The 25,842-nt window shown below is 36.3% G+C and overlaps 3 protein-coding genes across 3 annotated transcripts; all 3 read left to right on the top strand.

Annotated features, from left to right (window-relative positions):
* Window positions 1-3,414: 3,414 nt before the first annotated feature.
* LOC105955774 (mitogen-activated protein kinase kinase kinase 5) lies at window positions 3,415-7,450 on the top strand. The gene is made up of 10 exons (XM_012979568.2): window positions 3,415-4,012; window positions 4,551-5,174; window positions 5,268-5,355; window positions 5,439-5,501; window positions 5,596-5,759; window positions 5,829-5,904; window positions 6,024-6,083; window positions 6,179-6,304; window positions 6,398-6,604; window positions 6,785-7,450. Exons 1-10 carry the CDS (start codon window positions 3,573-3,575, stop codon window positions 6,788-6,790), a joined length of 1,854 nt encoding a protein of 617 aa, XP_012835022.1. The 5' UTR covers window positions 3,415-3,572; the 3' UTR covers window positions 6,791-7,450.
* Window positions 7,451-8,323: 873 nt separating this feature from the next.
* On the top strand, window positions 8,324-9,174 carry LOC105955789 (uncharacterized). The gene is made up of 2 exons (XM_012979585.2): window positions 8,324-8,792; window positions 8,877-9,174. The coding sequence occupies exons 1-2, from the start codon at window positions 8,411-8,413 to the stop codon at window positions 9,041-9,043; spliced, it is 549 nt and encodes a 182-aa protein (XP_012835039.1). The 5' UTR covers window positions 8,324-8,410; the 3' UTR covers window positions 9,044-9,174.
* A 9,599-nt stretch (window positions 9,175-18,773) lies between these two features.
* On the top strand, window positions 18,774-19,540 carry LOC105955790 (uncharacterized). The gene is made up of 2 exons (XM_012979586.2): window positions 18,774-19,120; window positions 19,215-19,540. Exons 1-2 carry the CDS (start codon window positions 18,823-18,825, stop codon window positions 19,331-19,333), a joined length of 417 nt encoding a protein of 138 aa, XP_012835040.2. The 5' UTR covers window positions 18,774-18,822; the 3' UTR covers window positions 19,334-19,540.
* Window positions 19,541-25,842: the final 6,302 nt, after the last annotated feature.

Here is a 25,842-nt window from a genome sequence, read left to right on the forward strand (position 1 = left end):
CTCGCTACAAGGCTCAATTAGAAAGCCCAGGGAACTACACATTGCACGGCCAATATAAATTATATATATGGTCAGTGAATAGTTCGAAGCCTAGTTGAGTCGAGCCAGTAAACCACTTGATCGAACACTTACTACAAAGCTCAATTAGAAAGCCCAGGGGACTACACATTGCACGACCAGCATAATCTCGTTCCTTTTAAATTGCTCTGTTTTTCATGGAAAAAGCTACCATTAGACGTGTGTGTACGCTACCTAATAAGAGCATCTTTGTGTTTGACTTGGGATTATTAAGTTTATTGGTTGCATTGGCAGTCGGATTTTTGGGGATTGCGCTTGTCGTAAATGTGAAGATAAATCCCATATGTTTTGTTTGTCCATGCAGTATCCTATTCACATATGTCTCTTCACTCATGTTTATTTCTCATGTTTACTTCTTGTCTTGCATTAAGCATTATTTAAAATAAATAAAAAAAAAAAAAAAAAAAAAGAGAGAGAGACGGGATTTTTTGTTTATGTGCCGGTTAAATTTAATTTTTTTGTTGCAGCCGGATCTATTGGGCTTACTCCTCACATTTCCACGTTTCTTATGAAGTTTGGCAAAGTCTGTAGTCTTTGCTATTTAATGTTGGATTTGATATCACTATCCTTTGATTTTAGCATTGCAATTATCGTGTGGTATTGAGTTTGTGAGTTTGTGATTTTCTGTGCACGTTATGTATAGTGATTATTCTCACTTCCTTCCAAGATTCTCTCTTCGTTTTGATCTTTTTGTTAAGTGTTTGAACAGCTTGCTTGAATCATCAAGATCATTAGTCCATGTTGAGTTATCTCTGCATGGTGATTGCCCAGAAAGGGGGAGAAAAGAACAGGAGAAAAGAACAGTAACGATGGCATGAACACAGGGGGAGTTCCGACAACTGTTGCAACAGTGCATCAGACAGTTGCTGGAACAGTGCAGGCATGCAGGGGGAGTTCAGAAAACTGTTGAAACAGTGCATGAGACAGTTGCTGTTGCGTGAAGTATAGGACAAATAATAAGCATTGTGAAGAGAAGTTGTTTCTGCTACTGCATATCCTTTTATCTCGTGCTTATCTGAACGAATTATCTGTTTTTATTTTGGAATTATGGTTTATTTACGGTTTACACTATCTGGTGAACTGTTTGATAAACTGTTGCAACAGTTTATATGTGCAGATGTTATTCTGAATTTGCTAACCCTTGTTCATGCAGGTATCATATATTTAGGGGGAGTAAATATTCTGACCAATCAATGCCAAAGGGGGAGAGTGTTAGAATCTCGGTGGGATTCTAAGTCCACAACACCAAGTGGAATTCTATGGAGATGTTTATTGTCATTAATTGGTTTAGGTCTTCACAAGAATAAAAAAGGAGGAGTTATAATGCCGACGTTATTTGCTGAGTCTCTTATCACGTGGATAATTTACCACGTTGTCATCCACCGCCTTCCAAGTCTATCAAGCCGAGTAAGCAAAGGGGAAGAATGAATGCATTTACAAGAGGAGCTGCCTAAGGATCATTCACAGAGGGAGAAACACATGCAGGGGGAGCTGACTCCGTTGTGAACCACCTGCCGAAGCCACTACTGCTGGAACAGTTGTTGAAACTGTGGCACTTGCTATTGCAGCAGTTCATGCCACTCTTGTTGTTGAAAGAGATTATGATGATGAGCTGTTCTTTTGATGTTGAGGATGATCTTTAGTTTTATTGTTTCCTTATATCCTCTATTGTTTCATTTTCAGGCAATTTACTCAAGGGGAGAACATGTTAGAATCAATCAATGACAAAGGGGGAGATTGTTAGAATCTAATTGGATTCTAATAAACAAGGGCTGAGTAAAGACTTGTGCAACAAGTCCTATGTACCGTGAAACACAAAAGGGAAGTCTCCTTGTTTACGTAAATTCTTTAATTTGTCATTAATTGTTTCTTTTATATAGAAAACTATTTTATTAATCAAAAAGAGTTTTTGTACACCAAGACTACCCAATAGTCCTTGTGCGTATAATTTTTCAAGAAGGAAAAGATTTCCTTGATTATCTTTTATATTTTATTGTCATTAATTGGTTGTTTGTTTACATGGGAATTCCCATTAAATTAGGATGACAATATTTTAATAAGGCATGGACTCTTATTCCATATCTTTTAACAAGATAATTCCTTCTACGTCTCTAACTTTGTAAAACCTAATACAGGAGTGTTCCTAAACTATAAAAGAAGAAGCAGGAACATAATACGGCTCGCGCGTTTTTTTTTGAGAGAAGTCGATCTCTCTCTTCTTGGTTGCTGTTGCACGCCTTTTGTTGGAGAAGAAAAATTATATTTTTCTGCTCTTATTTTTGCTGCACCTGGAGCGTCTTTTTTATCGAGAGAAGATTTCAGAGAAATATTTTTCTTCCTCTCGTTTTTATTGCTCCATCGTGATACGTGATTTTCATAGAAAATATATCGGCTTCAAGGCTTTGTGGTGAAGACACCAAGATTCAAGGAGTATCACAAGTTTGCTTCTTCTATACAAAAAGAAGATCGGTTCTTCGGGAGAGGGGCTTAAACAGATCTCGGGAGGAGATCGATCCGCCGACTGAGGGATTCAGCGTTGAAGGGAGTTCAACCGTGCGGAGCAAGGGACGTGCTGCAAATTGAAGATTTATAATTCAGCGTAGTTTACAAGAACGGCGTCAACAAAGAGGGAGTCTTTGTATTTTGATTAAGTCCTATTATTGTATTCGTAAAACTAAAAATTAGTAAATTTTATTTGCAGGTCCCCGTGGATGTAGGGTACAATTGTATCCGAACCACATTAAAATTTGTGTCTCGTTTATTTCTGTTTTTACGAACTGTTTCACGAACTGTTGCAACACTTCACGCAACAGTAACGAAAAACTGAATCTGACACAAATAATTTATATCTGCACGAAATAAATTCTAACACTTCCAATTGCAAATCCTTTTTTTCTAGGCTCCCACCTTAAAGAGTCTTCATGGTACACAAATTGTTGTGGAAAATTTGCATACTTAATATCTCTAGCTTTTGGATACCTCTTATTTGCTTGAAACCAAGCTAAGAACATTGTTTGTTTAGCAGACGGTTTGTTCAGCACATTATGTAAATGTTGATTATCATTGAACACAACTGTTTGGCAGTCAGGTAGATGAAAACTCAATCTCATTACGGGTGGGTCTCTATAGTGAATATCAAATCCAAATAACCTCCAACTGGCCTCCCAAGCTGATAGGTACCTGCACCAATAATTATTTTAAAAACTCTATATTAGGAATTTAATAATAATAATAATAATTGATTTGTAATTGTATATTGGGGTTATATCCCTGGTTCTACTTTCCCCTTTTCACTTGCCCCTATATTTCAAATCCCATCACTTTCTTTTTCAGTTTGAAAATAAAATAATTATTTTATATATAAATTATGACGTCAGTTATTTGTAAACCACGTTTTAAATTTGTAAACAATCTTCAATAACCCCCTCCAAAACATTGCTTTGCTGGTTTTTCAGGGTTGAGATTAATAAGGGTTTTGCTAATCACCGGCGATCATGCATTGGTGGCAGGGCGCATTCGCCTCTTCCTCCAAGTCGAATTCCGACGACGACAGCGTCATCTCCGGCGACCGAGCTGGCCGGTACTCTGTAAAGCCCGGTTTCTTCTCCTCCCGGCGGTACCGGAGCCTCATGCGGTCCAGGAAATTCCGCCCCTTCGCGAAGAACGACGTCGAATCGTGGCGTTCGGCCAGCTGCCATTCTCCTCCGGCAAGGTCGCCGTCGCCTCAGCCGCTGCCGATGCCGGAGCTGCACGTGCTGCTGCGGCGGGACCCTAAATTCGCCTCCCCCAGTCCCTACAACGTTCCGCTGCCCTCGCCAAAGGCGATTCGAAATCAGAGGGGAGAGGAGAGAGAAAGAGACAGAGAGAGAGAAAGGCACACCGCAGAGGCGTTGAGCTCGACCAATACCATTGATGGATTCGATGGGCTTAAGAGGTATAAGATAAAATACAATTAACATATTAATTGTTTTATTTCAGGAATTTTATGATATCTGCTGTAAAGCTTTGTATAATCATTTCATTGCATCTTCATAACATAGGGTAATTAATTGAGGCATTTGGGAATGTAGCATCCTGTTGTTTTGTTGCTCGTAGAAACTTTGTAGTATTTATCTTTTATTTTTTATATGGATTTGGGATAATTCGAGGCAGCTGCCATTCTCTATCTCTGAATTATCAGTTTTCCGAACCCCGACCTCTCGTTCTCTAAATTTTTCTTTATAGTAGAAGTTCTCAATTTCATAATGTTGGAAACAGATTTCGTTTACAACTCCAATTGCATCGGAACCTGCTCTATATCATTTTACGACTTCTGTGAAATTTCTCTCGTAGAGTAGAGTTTTCCTTTAGACATTGCTGCATTTTGATTCGGTTGGTTTTCTCGTTAATTTGTGGCATACAGGACTATTTCGTTGAACATGGTGGCATATTGATTCTCTTTTAAATGTTTATTTTATTCCCAAACCCAACAGATTAATCGGCCAAAACACGCATCCAAAAGCAGAACACTCTGAAAATCGGTCGTATAGGAAGTCACGCCAGAAGCAAAACACGAAAGAAAGATCAACCAACAATTTCACCATTAATATCCCGATAAGTGCTCCAGCTAGCCCTTATTCAAGCCCTGCACCAAGTCCCCTGAACGGCGACATGTTCACACCTCATTACATGACTCCCCCAAACAGTGTCTTCCACGTCTGGTCCGCCCCTGAAATTCCCCACTCCGATTCGAATCACGGGTTCGGTTTCTATTACCAAATGCCTTGGGATAGAACTGCATCGAGCGTTGACAGTTCTCCCCTTCAGAGCCCAGTAGGTTCTTGCCCAATTACAAGAATACCCTCCGAGACCTCATTGGCACGAAGGGAGAATAGTCCTCATGCCACAGTACATCCTCTGCCTCTTCCTCCAGGGGCAGGAATGTCTTTACAGTCCACTCCGGTATCCCCAGTGGCGTCAACGTCTGATTTTTCACAACCCAATGTAATTTCGAGTCTTGCAGTTAAACCTGAATTGGTGCCGATTAAATCTCGGTGGCAAAAAGGAAAGCTCATCGGTAGGGGCACATTTGGAAGTGTGTATGTTGCTTCAAACAGGTATGTGTGGATGAATGGACACACTTTGCGTGTTTTTCTTAAGTAAGGATAATTTAAAAGTGCTTTACTAACTAGTTGTTACTGTCTGAATAGGGAGACTGGAGCCTTGTGTGCGATGAAGGAAGTCGATATTTTACCGGATGATTCAAAATCCGCAGAGAGTATGAGACAGTTGGAGCAGGTTTTGTTCGACTTTTAACATTTATCTTGCTACCCTCTTACTTATCAATAATAGATGCACTGATGCTTATTATTTTTTTTCAGGAAATTAAAGTTCTCAGCCGTCTAAAGCATCCAAATATCGTGCAATATTACGGAAGTGAGATTGTAAGTGATTTCCTTCACGAAAATCAGTTCCCACCGTTGTTCGTTTCTGCGTGGATGCTCTAGTTATAGGATCTTTTGTTTTATGTTCATGCAGGTTGACGACAAGTTTTATATATATCTGGAATACGTGCATCCTGGTTCGATCAACAGATTTATCCACGATCACTGTGGAGCTATTACAGAATCCGTCGTTCGCAATTTTACTCGTCATATTCTATGTGGGCTGGCCTATTTGCACAAAAAGAATACCATACACAGGTAATTTTATAGTTAGTACGTGTCAAATTCTTCCTTGATCGGGTTTAGTGACGATCAATTTTTCTGTAGGGATATCAAAGGTGCTAATTTACTCGTTGATGCGTATGGAGTTGTCAAGCTTGCTGACTTCGGAATGGCTAAACATGTGAGTTTTAATCTAACATCTTTATAGTAAACTTCTATTATTACATACAATTCTGCAGCTGGTAATGATTGAATTTGCGTTTTTTTTTTTTTTTTTTTTTTCATTTTCAATATTTGCAGCTGAATGGGGAAACGGCAAATCTATCGTTAAAGGGTAGTCCATATTGGCTGGCTCCGGAGGTGTACATATACTTATGCAACTTCATATTTTTTCATCATCCACAAAACTATTGCATGCCCAAAAAAATATACTAACATCACATTATCTATTGCAGTTATTGCAGTCTGCGATGCCAATGGATGCTAGCCCCGATCATGCTTTAGCAGTAGATATATGGAGTTTGGGTTGCACCGTAATCGAAATGATGGATGGAAAACCTCCTTGGAGCGAATTCGAAGGGGTTAGTTAATTAGCAAATTATATAATCGTTCATGTGTGTTTGTTTTTCTTAAATCTTGATTTGATAGTAAAATGTCATATATATATATTTCAGGCAGCAGCATTGTTTAAGGTTTTAAAGGAGACACCACCAATACCCGAAACACTGTCGGAAGATGGCAAGGATTTCTTACAATGTTGCTTCCGTAGAAACCCTGCAGAAAGGCCGACAGCTAGCAAGTTGTTACGCCATCGTTTTGTGAATTACTCGCAGAAGAGCACCGATGCCTGCATGCAGTCACTTAAAGAGATAAGACTGACAGTAAGTGACTTTAGCGTACCTCCTCTCTCTCTCTCTCTCTCTCTCTCTCTCTCTCTCTCTCTCTCTCTCTCTCTCTCTCTCTCTCTCTCTCTCTCTCTCTCTCTCTCTCTCTCTCTCTCTCTCTCTCTCTCTCTCTCTTATTGATGATCGGTAGTGATAATTTGAAACGTGCGCGTATAGGTGTGAACTCGATAAAATTGGCATTTATTCGAGTGATTCTTTTCTCGGTGGTGATAAAAACCAAACAAAGCTTGGAATATCGTCCGAATAGCAGTGGCGAAGCCAGCACAGGAACTAGGGGGGCCATGGCCCCCCTCCCTCGAAAACCTACTTTGTACAAGAGGCAGAAAATAGAGCTGCAACAATACGATGCATTCGAGAAGAAGAAGAGACCGTTTGGCGACGGTGGTTCTTTCTTTTTCGCATACTAATTGAGAAATCGAGTTAACTCGTACAAGTCTAATTAAATGCATCGATCCGGTGTAGTTATTTGGGTTTTAGGAAGCTTTAGGTTGTGTACATGAGATACTTACCAACCCAAAGTGTACAGCATGAAAGATGGCGGTTTCAAGAGCAGCAACCGTCGGATGATGATGATGAACTTTCGTCTCGAAAAATCATTTTCAGACTAGGCGGCGCACCAATATTTAATTTTTATATATAATCCAATGGATAAATAGCATATTTTTTTTTTTAATTATACCTTCTTTGTGGATCTATGCCATGTTCCAAAACATTTCCCCAAAATGAATAAGAGATACTTTTTGTGTTTCATTTTTTTTTCAGTTCTAATTGTATTCAACTTATTAATGATTTCAATAATTCGGATACGGGTCTTTGGTTGTATGGAGCTCTCATTGAAGAATGCCTTTCGACGGTCTCTTAGTTTAATTCTGTTTCTTTTCGTTTTATTAAACGTTCGGGCAACTGTTTATAGCCCATTCGCTTGCTAAACTTCCTTGTAACGGTACTTTTCATTTTATCGTAAACTAAGCAATTGAACACAATTTGTGTTGAATAATCAATCTTAATGCTAATCCAAGTCAAGGGTGAAATTGAAACAAATTCTTACAATGTTGGAAAATTTATTTTTCATTCTGTATTCCAAAAATTTGGACTTTTTGAACAATTGAAATATATGTATGATATTCTGATTTCCGATCCAAATTTATTTTTCCAGAAATAATTCAGAGAATTGTGAATTTTTTTTTCTTCCAAAAATTACACTTATAATATCAACATTATTACCTAGTTTATATTTTAATTTAGGTGACTGAAAAAATTGAAAATTTCCAAATTACCTAGTTTATATTTTAATTTAGGTGACTGAAAAAATTGAAAATTTCCAAATTACCTTAGTTTATATTTTAAATTAGGTGACTGAAAAAATTGAAAATTTCCAAATTACGCAAATTTCATTTCGAAATTTTTCGATTTTAAAAGTTGGAGGCCTTTGCAAATTGTATTAAAAAAAAATCAATTTTCAACTTAGGCCCAAAGTCAAAAGTCCAAGAACAAAATTAGGGTAAATTATAGTAATTATTTATCATAATATATTTTAGTAATTATTATTTCTCCGTTTCTTTTTGTTTCACTTTTCTGCATCTCTCTTTGTGTAAGATCTCTCTGTGTATGTTCTTCGTCTCTCTCTGTGTTTTCCCTGTATCTATTCTCTCTCCAAAAATATATATTTATGAATTTTTCATATCTAATTTTTGATATATATATTCCGGCATAAATTAATGTTATCAGTATTTTCATGTGTAGCTAAAATCTTATGCTTAATTGGAATATTCAGGAAAAAAAATGTCTACATCCACCGGCCACTCCGTCACGCCACCCACGCGTAAATCGTCCCGCCCGCCGCCTCTGGTCGAACACCCGCTTCTCTACGCCGCTATGGAGCACCACCAAGTGCAGCCCCGCACAAACCTATCTATGGCTAACTACTACCAAGCAATGGCTGACTACTACCAAGAGAGGGCCGACGCATACCGATCGTTTGCTAACCCTAACCCTAACCCTAATCGATTGAGGGCTAACCCTAGCACCCACCTAGTTAGACCTAGTCCCTACGAACATGCGGCTGCTGCCCAACGGGCGAATGCTATTGCCCGACGTCTCCTCAGGAATGCTTACTCCGATCCAACGACCACACGTCAAGTGCCCGATGCTATGAGTACTAATGGTACAAATTTTACCCTAATTGGTTTATTCCTAACAAGAAGAATATATTCCATATCTTATATTGTTTTGTTCGTGTATGTGTTAGCCATGTATATACTACCACAGCCACAGCCATCGCCACCGCCGCTTCCGCCACAGTATGGGCAGATGATGACTCAGCAGTTTCAAGAGATGCAGCTTGAAGATCGGCAAGCTGACGTGGAACCTGGAATCGGCAAAGACAAAGGAGATGATGATAAGCCTCTTGCTTGAAATGCTTTTTTTTTTTTTGTTTTTTTTTTTTGTTATAAAGTCTATAACTAAGGTAAAGGTCTTGTTTTATAATGGAATGCATATTTGTTCGATAATCGATATCCCTCTCTATACTAAACCCTTCATATATACGGGCCGAATTTATATTTATCTTTTCGTGTATGTTTTTTATGTATATTACGATTCTATCGAGAAGATTATTGACGGTGTCGATGACATGAATTATAACGTCAGTGTGACAAATGATTGTGTCGGTGAAATTAAGGTTTTTATCGATGATATTAAGGTTTCTGTCGATGAGATTAGGGTTTCTGTCGGGGTGATTAATGGTTTTGCGCGGTTATGATTAATTGTTATGCCGCGAACACTAAGAAATTATGTCGAGAAGATTAAAGGTTGTGTGGAGGAGAGTAAGGCTTTTGCCATGAAGATTAATGGCTTTGTCCGGGAGATTAAAATTTCAATGTCGAGGAGATTAAGGGTTCTTGTACCGGAGAAGATTAGCGGTTAATATGAAGAGAAGATCATTAACGGTTATTTCAAGGTGATTAGCGATCGATTAATCTGTCACCGAGATTTCGGATAACGATCGTGAGATTGACCTTGCTGTCGACGAGATTCAATGGCTTGTCATGTATATCAAGCGTGAAGGGTCAAGGCGATTATATTCTTTCATGTTGTAGTCAATGTTCCTTCATGAATGCATAACTCTATTGCCAGACATCCAATCGTAAATCTACAAAATTTTGTGTCTTCACTTTTTTACCAAATTCGGACTTAACAAATGTTCAAATCACATTTGAAGTTGAAAGCGTACTATTAAAATTGAACGACATTTATCACCACCGATCCCATCCCTATTTATTTAATTACTATTAAATAATACGTGTTTTAGAACTATATTTAGGGGTAATATGCTACGAGACCCGCGTAGCAAATCTAATTTGAACTAAATGATAAGTCTAAATCAAATATTTTAACTAAATCCCTAGATTGAAATAATATATGACTCATATCCTTAATTTTTTTTTAATTCCTATCTTGCCCTTAACCCTAAATATTATAACCCACGTATTCACGTTTCTCTCTCAGATCTATTTTTCCTCTTTACTTTTCTGCCTCTCTCTGTATCTCGCTCTCTTTCCTCTTTATTTTTCTTCTCTCTCTTTCTCTGCCTCTCTCTGTATCTCGCTCTCTCTATCTGGCTCTCTCAATTTATTTCTCTCGATCTCAAGCTATGACAATGGAATCGACTATGGTGCTAGAGGCGGTGGCATAGGGGGAGGGATGGCGATGGCGGCGGCAGCTGCTCTGGGGGAGGCGCTCATGGTGACCCGGTTTTTGGCCATGAGGATGGGGTCGTTGGGCGGCGGTGCTCGGGGCTGGGGAATGGTGTAGGTGGCGCTCGACGTTGGGGGTGGGGATTGGGGGCAATGGCAGCATAGGTGGGGTTTGTGCCATCTTTAGCGGCGTGGTGATGTTGGCGTCGCATATTAGGGTTTGGTGGAGGAGATTTACGATTTGGTGGGGCGGATCTAAGATTTTTCGATTTCATGTCTATAGATGTCTATGATTGTCTATGATGTCTGGCGGCTAGGGTTGAAAAGAGGAATTAAGGTTTTATGAATATGTGACTATGGATTACTATAGTTTTCTACGAGTGTCTATACATACTACGGACTGCTACGATTTTCTATGGGATTCTAAGACTACAGCCGAAAAAAATTAAAAAAATCATAATTTTCAATATTATGTAGGAAAAAAAGGAAAAATACGAAAATGCAAAAAAAAAAAAAATAATAATAAAATGTTCTACGAAAAAAAATAATAACAAAAGTGCTAGATGCGAAAATAAAAATGCTAAATGCAGAATGAAAAAATGATAAATACAGTTTAAATTTTACTTGATGCATATTTCATTTTTCGTATGTGAGGGCATATTTGGAATGAAATTTAAAAAGGATGTGAAGCAAATGTTTAGTTAGACTTGTCATTTAGTTCTAATAAGTTTTGTCACCAGGGACCTATAGCTTAAGCCCCCCTATATTTATTACACAATTTGATTTCGAGCATGAGTTTGCGCTTGGGTTGTAAGCCAATTATTTCAATAAAAGGGAAAAGACATAAAACATATATACATACGATGTGTTTCTTCTAGGGGTCGAAATGGGACGGAATGCATCGGTCGGAAAAAAATCAAAAATTTTTGGAAGAAAAAACTGGGTTCCAATTTCTGTTCCAAAAAAATTGGAATGCAAAAATTCATTTGATTTCGAAATGCCTCGGAATCGGTCGGCGGAATTTCGAAATAACATTACTTTATATTCTTGTTCCAAATTCGGGTATAATGGAAATTTTCACAATATTTTTCTATCATTCTTAAAATTTTGCAGGTGAATTCAAGAAAATCTAAAAAAGAGTTAATTTACTTGATCCTTCAATATTTAATATAAAATTTATTATAAAAAATATATTCAAGTTATATTATTGAATTAAAAAATATATCATAAAATTATATTATATATTTCGAAAAACAACAGTTCCTCAAAAAAAAAAAAAACCACAGAAAGTTCGGAACTAAAATTGGACCGGAAATCGGAAATCGACAAATAAATTCCAATGTGTCGGAAATCGAAATGAAAAATACCATTCAAAATTTAGATATTTTTCAATCAGAATTGGCGGAATTCGGAAATTTCATTCCAATTTCCATCCGTAGTTTTTTAATTACTTGGAATTGGCTGGTTGCTGTTTTGTATTATTGAAATATTTTATATTTTGTGCTTGTATCGACACTTTTATATATAGTAAGGGTAAATTACAAACATCCCCTGAGGTATGGTCAATTTACGAAAAAACCAATCTTGTTTGGATAATTATATCTACCCCTCAACTATGATTTTTTCTTACAGCTCCACTCTTATGGTGCCAAATTCAACATAATCATCTAGATTCCGTGGAATGTGCTCTAGTTTGTACTCGCTTTGTGTAAAAATAAGTTTTCGATGCACCACAATCTGATATATACAAGCTAAAAAACACATATTATGATCATCTTGCTTCATAATGTAGAGTTCGAATGGGATAAAACGGATACAAAAGTGATAATATTCTATATAATCTCAAAGATTCCACTAAATTTGAGGAGTTGAGGGGTGGTTGTAATTTTCCAAACAAGAGGGGGGTTTTTGTAATTTGACCATACCTCAGGGGTGTTTGTAATTTACCCTATATAGTAAATATATGTTTATTTATAAGCCAAAGGCAAAAGCTTTTCTCAACAAACAAAATTAGGGTTAAGTCTATCCTTTATAAGCATCTTTCTTTAATTTGTTTCAGGTTTGTGCTCTCTCTCTCTCTCTCTCTCTCTCTCTCTCTCTCTCTCTCTCTCTCTATATATATATATATATATATATATATATATATATATATATCCTTCATAAGTATCTTTCTTGTTTCAGATTTGTGCGTCTCTCTCTCTGCACGTTCTTTCTCTCTCTAGACCTGTGTTAATTTTCAGGTGTTCTTTCAAGTATACTACTTCGTTTCCTTGTTTAAATTTATTTTTCCTAAATATTTCATGTGACTTTATTTAGTTTGAATATAATAATTAATCTTAATTAGTTGAATATTCAGGGAACAATATGTCTGCCTCTACCGGCCCTTCTGTCCCACCACCCGGCACCAATCCCGATGCCGATGCCGAAGCTCTCGCAAAAATTCTCGACGAAATTTTATCCGACATCAAAATATTAAAACATCTTGGGAAGAAATAACCAACGGTTCGATCAAAGAGATTACCGATTTACTCGACAAGATCAACACTGATTACGGTCTCGATTTTACCGGCAGAGGTGTGGACGAGTTGAATCTTCGTTTGGATGACATGATTAATTACGTCAAAGAGATCAAGGTTTTTATCGACTTGATCAAGGCTTCCGTCGACGGTATTAGGGTTTATGCCGCGGAGGTTGCCAATAGGCCTTACGCGTTGGTGATGTATATTTCTTCCAAGAGGATTAAAGACGAACAAGTCGAGAAGATTAGGGTTTGCGTCGAGGAGATCAAACCTCACGTCGAGGCGATTAGGGCTCCCGTCGAGGCGATTAGTTTAATCGTCGAGGAGATGAAGGGTTTTGTCGTCGACGACGACGATTGCCTGCCGCCGCCGGAGGAGATTACCGCTTACGAAGAGAAGATTGACGGTTACGTTGGTGGTTAGTGAGCACGTGTGGAAGATGTGCGATAGTTATTGCGAGATTACCGATGTCGATGAGGAGATCGAAAGTCTTGTTTGGGAAATGCAAGTTACGGTCGAGGATGGCAAGAACACGGAGGGTTCGGAAGACGATAACGACGGGTAGTTATTATTGTTTGTTTATCGGTTCGGTTTTACTGTTTATGTTTGTTATTCTTACTGTTTTAACGGTTTGAGATATGAAGTTTATAAGGCAAAATGAGTTTTTTAGTCATGTAAGTTTGCTAGTTGAGAGTTTTAGTTCACCATGTTTCAAAATCAGAATTTTAGTCTTATAAGTTACAAAAGTTGAGAATTTTGGTCCTATGACCTGCTATAACAGGTAATGTGATGGTTAGTTGAATGAGTTGGCATTTAAAATATTAAAATAAATAGATTAAAAATAAATTAGGTAATGTGACTAATGAGTTGGATAGTTTCGGAGAAAAAACTAATTCTCAATGTCAAATTCACCAAAATAATGAGGAAATTTTAACATATTAAATTTATATATTTAATTTTTTTTGTTATATTTGCAATAAAGAACCATAATAAACCCATTGAATAAAATCTACAACTATATTTTTATGAAGGAAGTAACTAATAAGACTAACTAACATTTAATTAATATTTCTTAGTTTTTTGATAAAAATAATAATTAAATTAATATTTATCTAAATATTTTATTTTTTTACAAATCTATACTTGGTGATTACAATGAAATTGAACCAACAATTAAATTCAACATAAAACCGAAAAAAAAACCTTTTATTAAACCTTGTTGTAAAGTTAAATGACATGCACAATCATAATTAGTATAAGAAATCAAATACACAAAATAATAAAATATATTCAAAACTCTATTAAATTAAATATACCAAAAAAGTATTCTAGATCCTCCAAACATAAAATACATTATCAAACCAAGAGTAACAAATATCCATAACGAGTAATAAAATATAGTTAATTAATATTTTTAACAATTGAAAACTATGAAATATTAATTAAAAATAGTTACTGCAAAAATGCTTATTTCATTCATATAAAAAAAATTTTATGGTATATTTTATTTCGCTTCAAAATTTTCCAACTCATTAGCCACATCACCTAATTTATTTTTAATCTATTTATTTTAATATTTTAAATGCCAACTCATTCAACCAACCATCACATTACCTGTTATAGCAGGTCATATGACCAAAATTCTCAACTTTTGTAACTTACAGGACTAAAATTCTAATTTTGAAACATGGTGGACTAAAATTCTCAACTAGCAAACTTACGTGACTAAAAAACTCATTTTTCCAAGTTTATAATATCAACTGTGATTTGGTTGATGTTTGCAAGTTTGATGTTTCTGATCATTAGGGTTGATCTTTGGTTTTATGCTATTTGATGTATAATATAAAATGAAATTTGAAGAATATTATGGCTCAATGAATTTTATTCTCTTCAAATTATATATATATATATATATATATATATATATATATATATATATATATATATATATATATATTATTGAATTTTGTTGACAAATTATTCTCTTTAAAAGTGAAAATAACGATTAATTTAGTACATGACAATAAAAATTACAATAAAATTTATTAGTGATATACTGATATTGGTAACAACGTCAATATTTATATAAATTTAATAATACGCGAACAAAGTAGGAGATAAAGAATATATATATATATATATATATATATATATATATATATATATATATATATATATATGGGTTAATATGCTATGAGCCCCTCAAACGAAACCTAATTTGAACTAAATGACAAGTTCAAATTCATTTTTTTAATTAAATCCTTAATTTGAAATAATATATGAGCCACATCCCTAATATTTTTTTAATCCCTATCTTGCCCTTATACCCTAAATTATATAACCTACATATTCTCGTTTCTCCAATTCAGATTTATTTCGTTCTTTTGGTTTCTCTCACGTTCTCTCTCTCTCCCTCCCTCTCTCACACGTTCTCTAATCTGTTTTTCCAATCTCTGTTTTTTTTCTCCATCTCTCTCTCACCTCTCTATCTCCATACCTCTCTCTTGTTAATTAATTTGGTAATAGTCGAAGCCAAGGGTTGTGGTGGATGAAGAGGCGGCTGCGGGGGCTGTGGTGAAGGAGGCGGTGGCGGCGGGCTGTGTTTTGAGATGGTGGCGAGGTGTTGTGGGCGGCGGCGGGGGCTGGGGTGGAGGAGGTGGCGGTGACGGGCTGTGTTTTGAGATGGTGGCGAGGTGTTGTGGACGGCGGCGGGGGCTGGGGTGGAGGAGGCTGCGACGGGGGGCTGGGATGGGGGAGGCGGCGGCGGCCTGTGGTGGTTGAGATGGCGGCGAGGTGTTGTGGGCGGCGGCGGGGGCTGTGGTGGAGCAATCGGCGCCGGTGGGCTGTGGTTGTCGAGATGGCAGCCGGTTGAGGTGGTCGAGATGGCGGCGGGATGTGGTTATGGTAGAGATTCGATCTTGATCTTCTAGAGATTTTTCTCGATTTTGGTTCAAAATCGTAAATCTAGGTTTTCCCAAAGTTGGTAGGTTACGGTTGCGACGACTGCAGATGTTGGCTGCTAGGGTTGACGAGGGTTGTGTGTTGTTGGCGGCTAGGGTTTGGTAGTACACCATAGTATACCATAGTCTACTATAGTATTACAACAAATAAAACATTAAATATATATATATATATATATATATATATATATATATATATATATATATATATATATATATATATATATATATATATATATATATATATATATATATATATATATATATATATATATATATATATATATATATATATATATATATATATATATATATATATATATATTGAATTAACAAAAAAGAAAAACAAGTTTTGTTTTGTAATTTTTAATAATATTGTAGAAAAAAAATATTTTTTAATAATAGTGTAGAAACGATAGTACACCATAGTATAACATAGTACACCATAGTATACTATAGAATTTTTGAAATCTGCTGAATTATTTAACAAAAAGAAGAAAAAAAATCGGATAGTACACCATAGTATAACATAGTACACCATAGTATACTATAGAATTTTTGAAATCTGCTGAATTATTTAACAAAAGGAAGAAAAAAAATCGTAATTTCAAAAACGATGTTATAAATAAGAAAAAAAGATTGTTTATAATAATATAAAATAATGCAAAGTGTAAATTGAAAAAATAAAGATGAGTGAAAGGGCATTTTCGGAATGAATTTAATAAAGGACTTGAAGCAAATGTTTAGTTAAACTTGTCATTTAGTTCTAATTAGTTTTGTCACTAGGGACCTATATCTTAAGGCCCCTATATATATATATATATATATATATATATATATATATATATATATATATATATATATATATATATATATATATATATTAATTTATATGCCTATAGAAATCAATTAACCTAAGTTGTAACAGTTAAGTTGTGGAAACAGTATTCAGTTACAACTGTAAATCTTGTTTTGGCACAGTTATACTCTACTTAAAGTAAATAAACAGAACACAAGAATTAATGTGGTTCAGACACAATTGTGCCCTACATCCACGTGGACATGCAAACACGATCGAACTTCGTGTTTCTTCCAACAGCAGCTCCACACCGCGTGCCTAGAACACCTTTCTGGCCTGAACTCCCTTCAGTGACGCGGTTGATCTCCCAGGAGATCTATACAGCAAATCTGTATATGTTGACACATCCAACGATGGCACAGTTCTGTTCATCAGCAGAACGTTTCAGCGATTCTTCAAAGCAATGGAGTGATTTTTCTCCCAAAAAATGTGTCGCAGTCTTTGTGAGGTGAGGAGCCTTATATAGGCGTGAGATCGGCCTCCAAAGACCTGTCTTCCAAAGGAACCGAATAACTAGGAAACAGAATCCTAGTCAATATCTAGTTCTAATCTAGATAACTATAAAAGATTCATAACAAGAGTAAAGTACAAGGAAATAAATCTAAGTCCTAAAGTATTACAAATGTAGGACTCTAAATTTCCAAAATAAACATGGGAACAAATCTTTAGCCAATTTTTACTTCCCAAGTGAGGCGAATTTCTTCCTTGGTGGAAATCTAGCGCCAACAATATATATATAAAGATCATGCATATTAATTTTTATTCAATTTTTAAATTCTATAAAAATATACAATTAATTTAAAAAACAACAAAAAAATACAATTGAGAAAAATTACTTTCATGATTGACTAGTTAATAAGGTAAAACAAAATATTAATGCATAATTTATCACACATCATGAGATCATTTTACAAAAAAAATATGAAATGAATTTTCTCAATATTAAAGTTTAAGTAATTAGTAATTACAGACAGGATATAAGGTATTAAAATGTCTACCTTTTATTTTGTTAGGAATGTAGTACATGATTTGGTCTCGGTGCGACTTATGTCGTAAGACCACTTATTTATTAAAAAAATAATAATTTATTATTATTGAGAGCATTTGTTGTTTTGGGCTTTTTTTTTAAATTAGGTTGAGATTTATTTATATTTAAGATAATTTATTGTCTTGGGCTTTAATTTTAACTTAGGTTGAGATTTATTTATATTTAAGGTAAAAAAAAAAAAAAAAAAATCTTAGACCCCAAGTCAAAAGCATTTCTCCAGAAACGAAATTAGGGTTCAGAGTGTTCTTCATAACTCCATTTCTTGTTTCAGTTTCTTCTTCGTTTTTGCGTCTCTCTCTCTTTTGTGGTAATACTATTTATTTTACCTTCTTTTAATTATTATTATTATTATTTTTATTTTTATATTTTTGGTTTAATTTTGTGAATGAGTAATTGGTTTGATTAATTAATATGTTTAATTGGAATAATTAAGGAACAAGGAAAAAAATGTCTACCTCCGCCGGCGATTCTGTTACGCCGAACCAATCGCAGGAGGCGATGGTTTCGGTTCAGGTACAGCAGCGGACTCTACAGATCCAATACACTGCCACGTCGGCATATGCTAACGTGCGCCAAGGGACGATGCCCCACGCGCCTCCTTATGCTAATGCGCACCGAGGGCCGAACCCCGCTAACGCGCATCAAGTGCCGCCTCCTGGCGGTAATGCGTACCGAGGGCCGCCCGCCGGTAACTTGCAACAGGTTCCGCCACCTGTCGGTGACGCGTTGCAACAAGTTCCGGCACCTGTCGTCGGTAACGCGTACCGAGGGCCGCCTCCAGCCGGTAACTTGCAACAAGTTCTGGCGCCTGTCGGTAACGCGTACCGAGGGGCGCCTGCGGGTAACTCGCAACAAGCGCTGCCACCTGGCGGTAACGTGCAACAGAGGCAGTCTGTCGCTAACATGTACCGCCAAGTGGCTGCCTGTGCTAGTTCGCGCCAAGTGGCTGCCTGTGCTAGTTCGCGCCAAGTGGCGGCCGGTGCTAACTCGCGCCAAGTGGCGGCCGGTGCTAATTCACACCAAGTGGTGACTGTAGCTAACATGCAACAAGTTGCAGCTATGGCTAGCGCTCACCAAGTTGCGGCCGGAGCTAATGCGCACCAAGCTGCGGCCATGGCTAACGCGCACCAAGCTGCGGCTGGAGGTAACGCGCACCAAGTTGCGGCCATGGCTAACGCGCACCAAGTTGTCTCTCTCGCTAATAACCCTCACCAAGTTGCGGCTGCCACTAACGAGCGCCAATTGGCCCCCGGCGCTAACCCGTACGTGATGAGGGCTAACCCTAGCACCCACCAAGCGAGGGCCCACCCCTACCAAATAAGGGCGAACCCCGAACAATCGACGCAAATCATCAACCGATTGAAGCAAGGCCTCAATGGATTGAAGGCATACATCACACAAAATAATGATGGTATATAGATCTACTACTCTTTTAAATTTCACTCATTCTTTATATTAATTCCTTCAATTATTAATTTTCCCCTTTATTTTTGTTTGTGTTTTAGTCATACAAACACACGAAGCACTATTCACAAACGACGAGCGTATGATAATCCAGCTGCTCCAGCAAGCAGCAGATTCTGGCCCTAACGTCGCACGAGACGATCAACCTAATCCGGCTTGAAGAAAGAATATCCGTTGCAAGTTTCGAACAATATTTATTTTAGACTAGGCACTATTTCGTAATATTTATAATCCATTTCTTATGGTATATGTACATATTTAATTATTCTTTAGTTTGAGAGACCTCTCTCTGTAGTTCTTAAATGTATTTCGAAATAGATTAAGAGATACTTCTTTTTTTTTTTCTTTCATTAATTTGTTTATGTTCCGATCGATTGCAAAAATTCGAAGTTTGCCGAATCATCTATGAGTAATTGGTATTATATATGCCTTTTTGATCCTTTGTGTTTCGAGGACTTGATCGTTCTCCTCGATTTTCGAGACATTGACTAGTTTTGACAATGTTACCCCTTGCAGTTTGGCTATCGTAAGATTAACGGAGTTGCGGGCCAACTTGCTGAGATCGGGATTATTTTGGAAAGAAACGAAACTATTCTAGTTAGTATATTTGATTTTGAAAGGGAATTGCTTTTTGCGGTTTGAAAATTGCTATTTGCGGTTTATAATAAAACTCCCCAAAAAAACACTTTATTTCACTAAAACCCCAAAACTTTTCAAAAAAGTCCAAACCCCCCCCCCCCCCCCCCCCCCCCCCCAAAACGCGTAAAAGCCCAACTTGGGCGTCCATTCATGCAGTGCACGCCCAAGTTGGGCGTGCAAACTGCATTTGGGCGCCCGAGTTGGGCATCCAGTGCAAATTTTTTTATTTTTTTTTTAAATGTTCGAACGCCCAAGATGGGCGCCCAAGGCGTGTACGAACGCCCTCGTACACGCCTTGGGCGTTCGAACATTTTTTTGCGAAAAAAAAAACCCTACAAATCGATTTGTAGGGCTTTTTAACATGAAATTGGTTCCGTAATCGACCTACCCAATGCATATTACACATAAAAAAGTCGAAATTACATCAAAAAGTCGAAGCCCAACCCTTCTTCAAGCTTGATTTCGAATTTTTGATTTTTTTTTGCTATTTGCAGTTTTGGGGGGTTTTTAGATATTTTTAAAAGTTTTGGGGGGTTTTGTTAAAAACCGCGAATAGCAATTTTGTGACCGCAAGTAGCATTTCATTTTTGAAATGTCATATTTTGTTGTGTTTGGCCTCTCACTTGTGCAGAATTATAAAGCATTGTTTGTACTTTTTAACTGAATTTTCGAAAATTATACAAGTCATAATATCCGAAATTTCGGAAATTTCCAGGATTGAAACAAATTTTTGGATTTTAAAAAATTTGTAATTGAAATTGGAAGTGTTATCTCGTATCTGATTCACATTTTTTTTCTTTCTGAAACACGTGTTTTTTCGATCCGATTCATCCCTAGTAATATCTATCTTATTTGATAATCAATACTCCATCCATCCCATATTATATATTGTTTGGGGTTCTTGTTGAGATATTATGAAACTCAATAAATACACATGTCAACAAATATTTATCAATTAACTATTTAAAAGTGATAAGGGATAAAATTAAAAATAGTGTAATTAATAATTTATTGAAAATATAAAGTGACAAATAATTTAGGACAAAAAAATTATATATAAAAAACAAATAGGGGTTCTTGCGGGGAATACGATGCTACACCCGGTGATTTTCACCGGGTGGCTCTTTTCTTGACATGTGTCTTTTTTATTTATTTTATAATTATATTTCTAAAACCCATTAGGCCATAACTGAACCCGTAGTGAGAATCTTATTAATTATGGTGCCTGGTTATATTCAATAGGTGTAACATAAAATTTCCCAGATTGTTGCTCAGATATTATGAAACTCACTAAATACACATGTCAACAAATATTTTTCAATAACTATTCCAAAGTGATAAGGAAAAAATAAAAAATAGTGTAATTAATAATTTATTGAAAATATAAAGTAACAAATAATTTAGGATAAAAAAAAGGGTTTATTAGGGATAACCCCCTTGTTCATATTTTCTAATAAGGTAGATCCAATTTTTTTTCCCTTTTTTGAAATAGATCCAATTTTGCCAACTTGGCAAAATATATTATATAATTTTCCTTTAATAGCCCTGTTTTATTTTTAAACGGCATTTATTTCCTTTACTACGTGATTTGAGATTTGCTGATACGTTGCCTAAAATCACGGAATAAAATTACGTGAGATCATTGGCCGTTATATCAAATCGTGTACAATATTTTTCGAAGGTTCACTTCAGCGTTCCAGCGGTTTTTTATCGTCTTTGAAGATTTCTGCACCGTCGTTGAAATAGGATCGAATTTGAGCGTTCGTTGTTGGACGTTGTTAACCGGGTATGAATGCGTTATTCGTTTTTATTTTTCGCTCAGTGTCTAGGATTGTCGATTACGGTGGTTAGAAATTTTTAAGAGTTGTGTTGATACTTGATTCTATTAAGTAGAACGTTTTTTAACAAAATTATTCCGTCATATATACATCGTTATTTTTGGCGGATGATGTTTGTTTGGAAGATGATTGCCAGAGTTAGATGAGGATGGTTTACGCATATCGGACCAGAGTTGTTTTATATGAACATCGTAGTTGGTTTACGCATTAATTGAAATAACTGTCCGCTGTCGTGGAGTTCATGAGTCTGATCCCGGTCGATAGTTAGTTTATTTGTTTATAACAGCGGATTTTAGGACGCTGGGTAGTACATTAAAATATATTTCGTAGTATTTTTTAAGTTATCGTATGAATTTTGCATTTTAAGTTTATTTTTGATCATGTTAATATAGTTTTTAGTATTCTGCATTTTTAATGTCGTATCATATTAATATATACATCGTTATTTTTGGCGGATGATGTTTGTTTGGAAGAGGATTGACAGAGTTAGAAGAGGATGGTTCACGCAGATCGGACCAGAGTTGTTTTATATGGGCTTCGTAGTTGGTTTATGCAATAATCGGAATAATTGTCCGCTGTGGTCGAGTTCATGTTTTTGATCCCGATCGATAGTTGGTTTATTTGTTTATAACAACCGATTTAAGTGTGCTGGGTAGTACATTAAAATATAGTTCGTAGTCTTTTTTAAATTAGCGTATGGATTTTGCATTTTAAGTTTATTTTTGATGATATTAATGTATTGTCATTCAAATGTATTTGCAGTCTATTTAATCATTTTTTAGTATTCTGCATTTTTAATTTTGTTTCATGATTTTAGGTTTTTTCGATGGCGAATTTCGTACGGATTTTGTTGAGGTTTGGTGGGTTGGTTGCTATAAAGAGGTGTTTACGATGTAATGGCTCGGTAACTTCGGTTAAGTTTTAAACCGTTGTAATACAGTAGTATACTATTATGAATACCGTATGATACTACCATTATCATTTTATTATACTATTATGAGATTATTAATGTACTAGAGTTTTAACTCGACATATTGGTTTGATTGTGTTATGATGTGTTTTATGCAAGGTTGTTAAAATCGGTAATCGGGTCCAAGTCGGTCAGGCACCGACTCACGATTAATCGGTGCGGCGGTGATTAATCGGTGATAAATCGGAAATAAATCGGTTTTTTAAAATTTAATGTAATATATTTCTAAATATTATTTATAAATACTCCAAACATATATAAAAAGATATTTAAACATAGTTATATCTCCATCATGTATATATCCTAATAACATAATAAAAGTTTAATAATCATAAGATCATAATACATAAATATCCTTATAAAATATAAATAAAAAAAATATTTTTTTGAATTTACATTTATTCTTGAACATTCGTGGCATACATCATTAGTTCTTTAACAATAACAATTAACATAAACAGAATAAGGCATAAACTCATATTTTCTTTTATTAAAATCCAACTTTTATTTTGAATTAAAAAAAAAAAAAAAAAAAAAAAAAAAAAACCGATTTTTGCCACCGAGTTTGACCCGCCTTAAAGGTTTGACCGCCTCGGACCGCCTCAGACCGCCTCACAGGCAAAAAACCGATTTTTCAAACCTTTACACTAAAATCGTAAAGGTTTTGGACCGCCTCCGCCTCGGAGACCGATTAATCGGCCGCCTCGGCCGATTTTTAGAACACTGGTTTTATGTATTTTATCAAAACCCTAGATTGAAATTATGAGATTATTAATGTACTATTTTATTGGTTATGTTGGAATACTTTACGTTGGTGTTGTTCTCAATGTTCTTGTCGTTTCAGTGGTATATTCTTTGTAACACAATTCATATCACTACTATAACCGTAATATACTATCATAGCAGATCAATGTACTATATTGAAATTATTAATATACTATGTGGTTGAATAATACGGGATCCATAGTTGATTAACGAGATCCATAGTCGAATTAGATCAATAAAATAGTCTATTACATGATATAAGGAAAATTACCCTAATTGATTAGTATTTCAAACAAACATATTATTCAGTTTCCATATATATTATTATTTTTCATATATATTATTATTTACCTTAATCGTTTTCATATAATAAGGAAAATTACCCTAATTAATTAGTATTTCAAACAAACATATTATTCAGTTTTCATATATATTATTATTTTTTCAATAGTCAACTAACTAAACCCATAGTCGAGTTAGATACATGGGATAGTCTATTAAAAGATATGAGATAGTCTATTAATTTTAAAACACAAATCCGCCGCCGTCACTTCTCAAATCTAGGGTTTTGATGATTCTTCGGCCCATAGTCGATTAACGAGATCCATAGTAAAATTATACCAGTGGGATAGTCTATTAAATGATATGGGATAGTATATTAATACAGATGTAATTCGACTATGCATCTCGTTAATCAACTTGTTAGAGTAGGTGACCAACAAGCCAACTTGTGGCTGTGGTCTTTCGCATTTATTATGGTAATAAACGAACCTTTATTCGTATTAATGATAAAACACCTTGGCATTCTATATCTTTGTCCCTTTGTCACAAGCATAGATATAGTCCTTACAGTTATTACAAGTACTAGTAATTGATCGTTAGGATCGTGAGATATTTACTTAAGTATTATAACTGTTAAACGTGTTCCTAGTCGAAGGGTTACGCCACCAATGAGGATATCGGCCTTTCCCATTAGAAGACTAGCACTTAGTGTATGTGTACTGCATCTCATCAGTAAACGGTATTGTGATATCGGCATGCATAAGTGGGTGCTCGTAAGTTGACGAGTTCACTGAACTCCCTCACCCTAGAAATCTCTAAGTGGTTCCCAATAATCGAGTAGAGATATCTATGGTATAGTTGTACACCATTAGTCCTTATGACCTAGACATCACCGTGACTTCACTAGAGGACCAGCTGTATCGTGACCTGTCTCTGAGTTCCACCGAGGACCATCCCAAGGGCCAATGTTCGTGCAGTCCGAAATCTAGTGGGAGGTCTGTGCATTGTAGTCGGGGATTCGATCGCTAGAATAGTCTTGGATGTCCTGTGTGTTCTGAAAGTTTGTAATCATTCTAAGTCTCTGGCCAGAGCTGACTAAGTGATGATTAGAGAATTCGATTCTCTAAGTCATGCACGTGACGATTACAACACTTGGAACGATCGCACCGTCATCGAACATATAAAGAGGTCTCGATGAACCAATGCCTCTAGTTCGATCGGGACATATGTATCGAAGGGACCGTACTGTACGTTAACTATATCTGAAGGTTCTTGCAGGCACTTCATTTGTATCTAGGGAATCATGACGCGTAATTGCTAGACGCCAATCTTGATTCGTTGGGTGATTAAGGTGAAACGAGTTTCATCTTAATCGTAACTCTAAGGGGACGGGTTTTGACCACAAAGGGTTGTGGGCCCACGGCTAGCTTACACCTGAACCATCGAGGGTCACACTGCTCGTGCACATGAGATCTTTGAATAAACGGTCAGAGATAAAATGGTTTATCTTTGCATGATTGGAAGTCAATATGATTGGGTCCAACATTCGTAATTTGGAATTATGAATGAGAATAAGAAAAGGAAAAGAATAGGCAAATGTATTAGTGGACTTTCTAAATCGGGAAGTTTCCAAATTTAGAAAGTGCACTGAATTAGGGTTTCCACTTTTGGAAAGTTGGAAATCGAGAGTTGGCACTCGTAATGACGAGGACATTATAATGATTCCGAAAATGTAATCGTTACAATTTTCCGATCATTGAATTGAGAGAGACGAGCAAGTAAAAGAACTAACGAACTTAAGCTGTTGGGCCCTGTCCAACTTAAGCCCGTTAGGGTTTTATGCAAGACATATAAATACTTGATTTATAGGTCTTACACACACAACTAAGAGAACACACATTCATAACCCTAGCCGCTGCCTCTCTCGATCAGCCACCCTCTCCCACGGCCACCACCACCGCGCCGTCGCCGAAAATTCGCCGGAATCGGCCACCCGTTGGCCGATCTCTTTCGGTATTCCTTTCCTTCTTTCTTTTCTTCCGTTGTTCTGACTATTACGTGTCTAGTGCCACGTGTTTAGTAGATCGAAGTATACGAGGTGAAATCCAAGAGGAGGAAGATCGAAGAATCGAAGATGCGAGAAGGCAATTCCGAAAAACTGCTCTCGGATTTTCT

Source organism: Erythranthe guttata, chromosome 11 (genome assembly GCF_056151865.1).
Source record: "Erythranthe guttata isolate IM_541 chromosome 11, IM_541, whole genome shotgun sequence".
Taxonomy (NCBI): Eukaryota; Viridiplantae; Streptophyta; class Magnoliopsida; order Lamiales; family Phrymaceae; genus Erythranthe; species Erythranthe guttata.

Excerpts from the sequence above, each read along its gene's own strand:
- LOC105955774 (XM_012979568.2), top strand. The coding sequence starts at position 3,573 with ATGCATTGGTGGCAGGGCGCATTCGCCTCTTCCTCCAAGTCGAATTCC. Across the intron at positions 4,013-4,550 it reads GGATTCGATGGGCTTAAGAG|ATTAATCGGCCAAAACACGC; the intron begins GTATAAGATAAA and ends CAAACCCAACAG. Across the intron at positions 6,305-6,397 it reads CTTGGAGCGAATTCGAAGGG|GCAGCAGCATTGTTTAAGGT; the intron begins GTTAGTTAATTA and ends TATATATTTCAG.
- LOC105955789 (XM_012979585.2), top strand. The coding sequence starts at position 8,411 with ATGTCTACATCCACCGGCCACTCCGTCACGCCACCCACGCGTAAATCG. Across the intron at positions 8,793-8,876 it reads CGATGCTATGAGTACTAATG|CCATGTATATACTACCACAG; the intron begins GTACAAATTTTA and ends TGTATGTGTTAG.
- LOC105955790 (XM_012979586.2), top strand. The coding sequence starts at position 18,823 with ATGGCTAACGCGCACCAAGCTGCGGCTGGAGGTAACGCGCACCAAGTT. Across the intron at positions 19,121-19,214 it reads CATCACACAAAATAATGATG|TCATACAAACACACGAAGCA; the intron begins GTATATAGATCT and ends TTTGTGTTTTAG.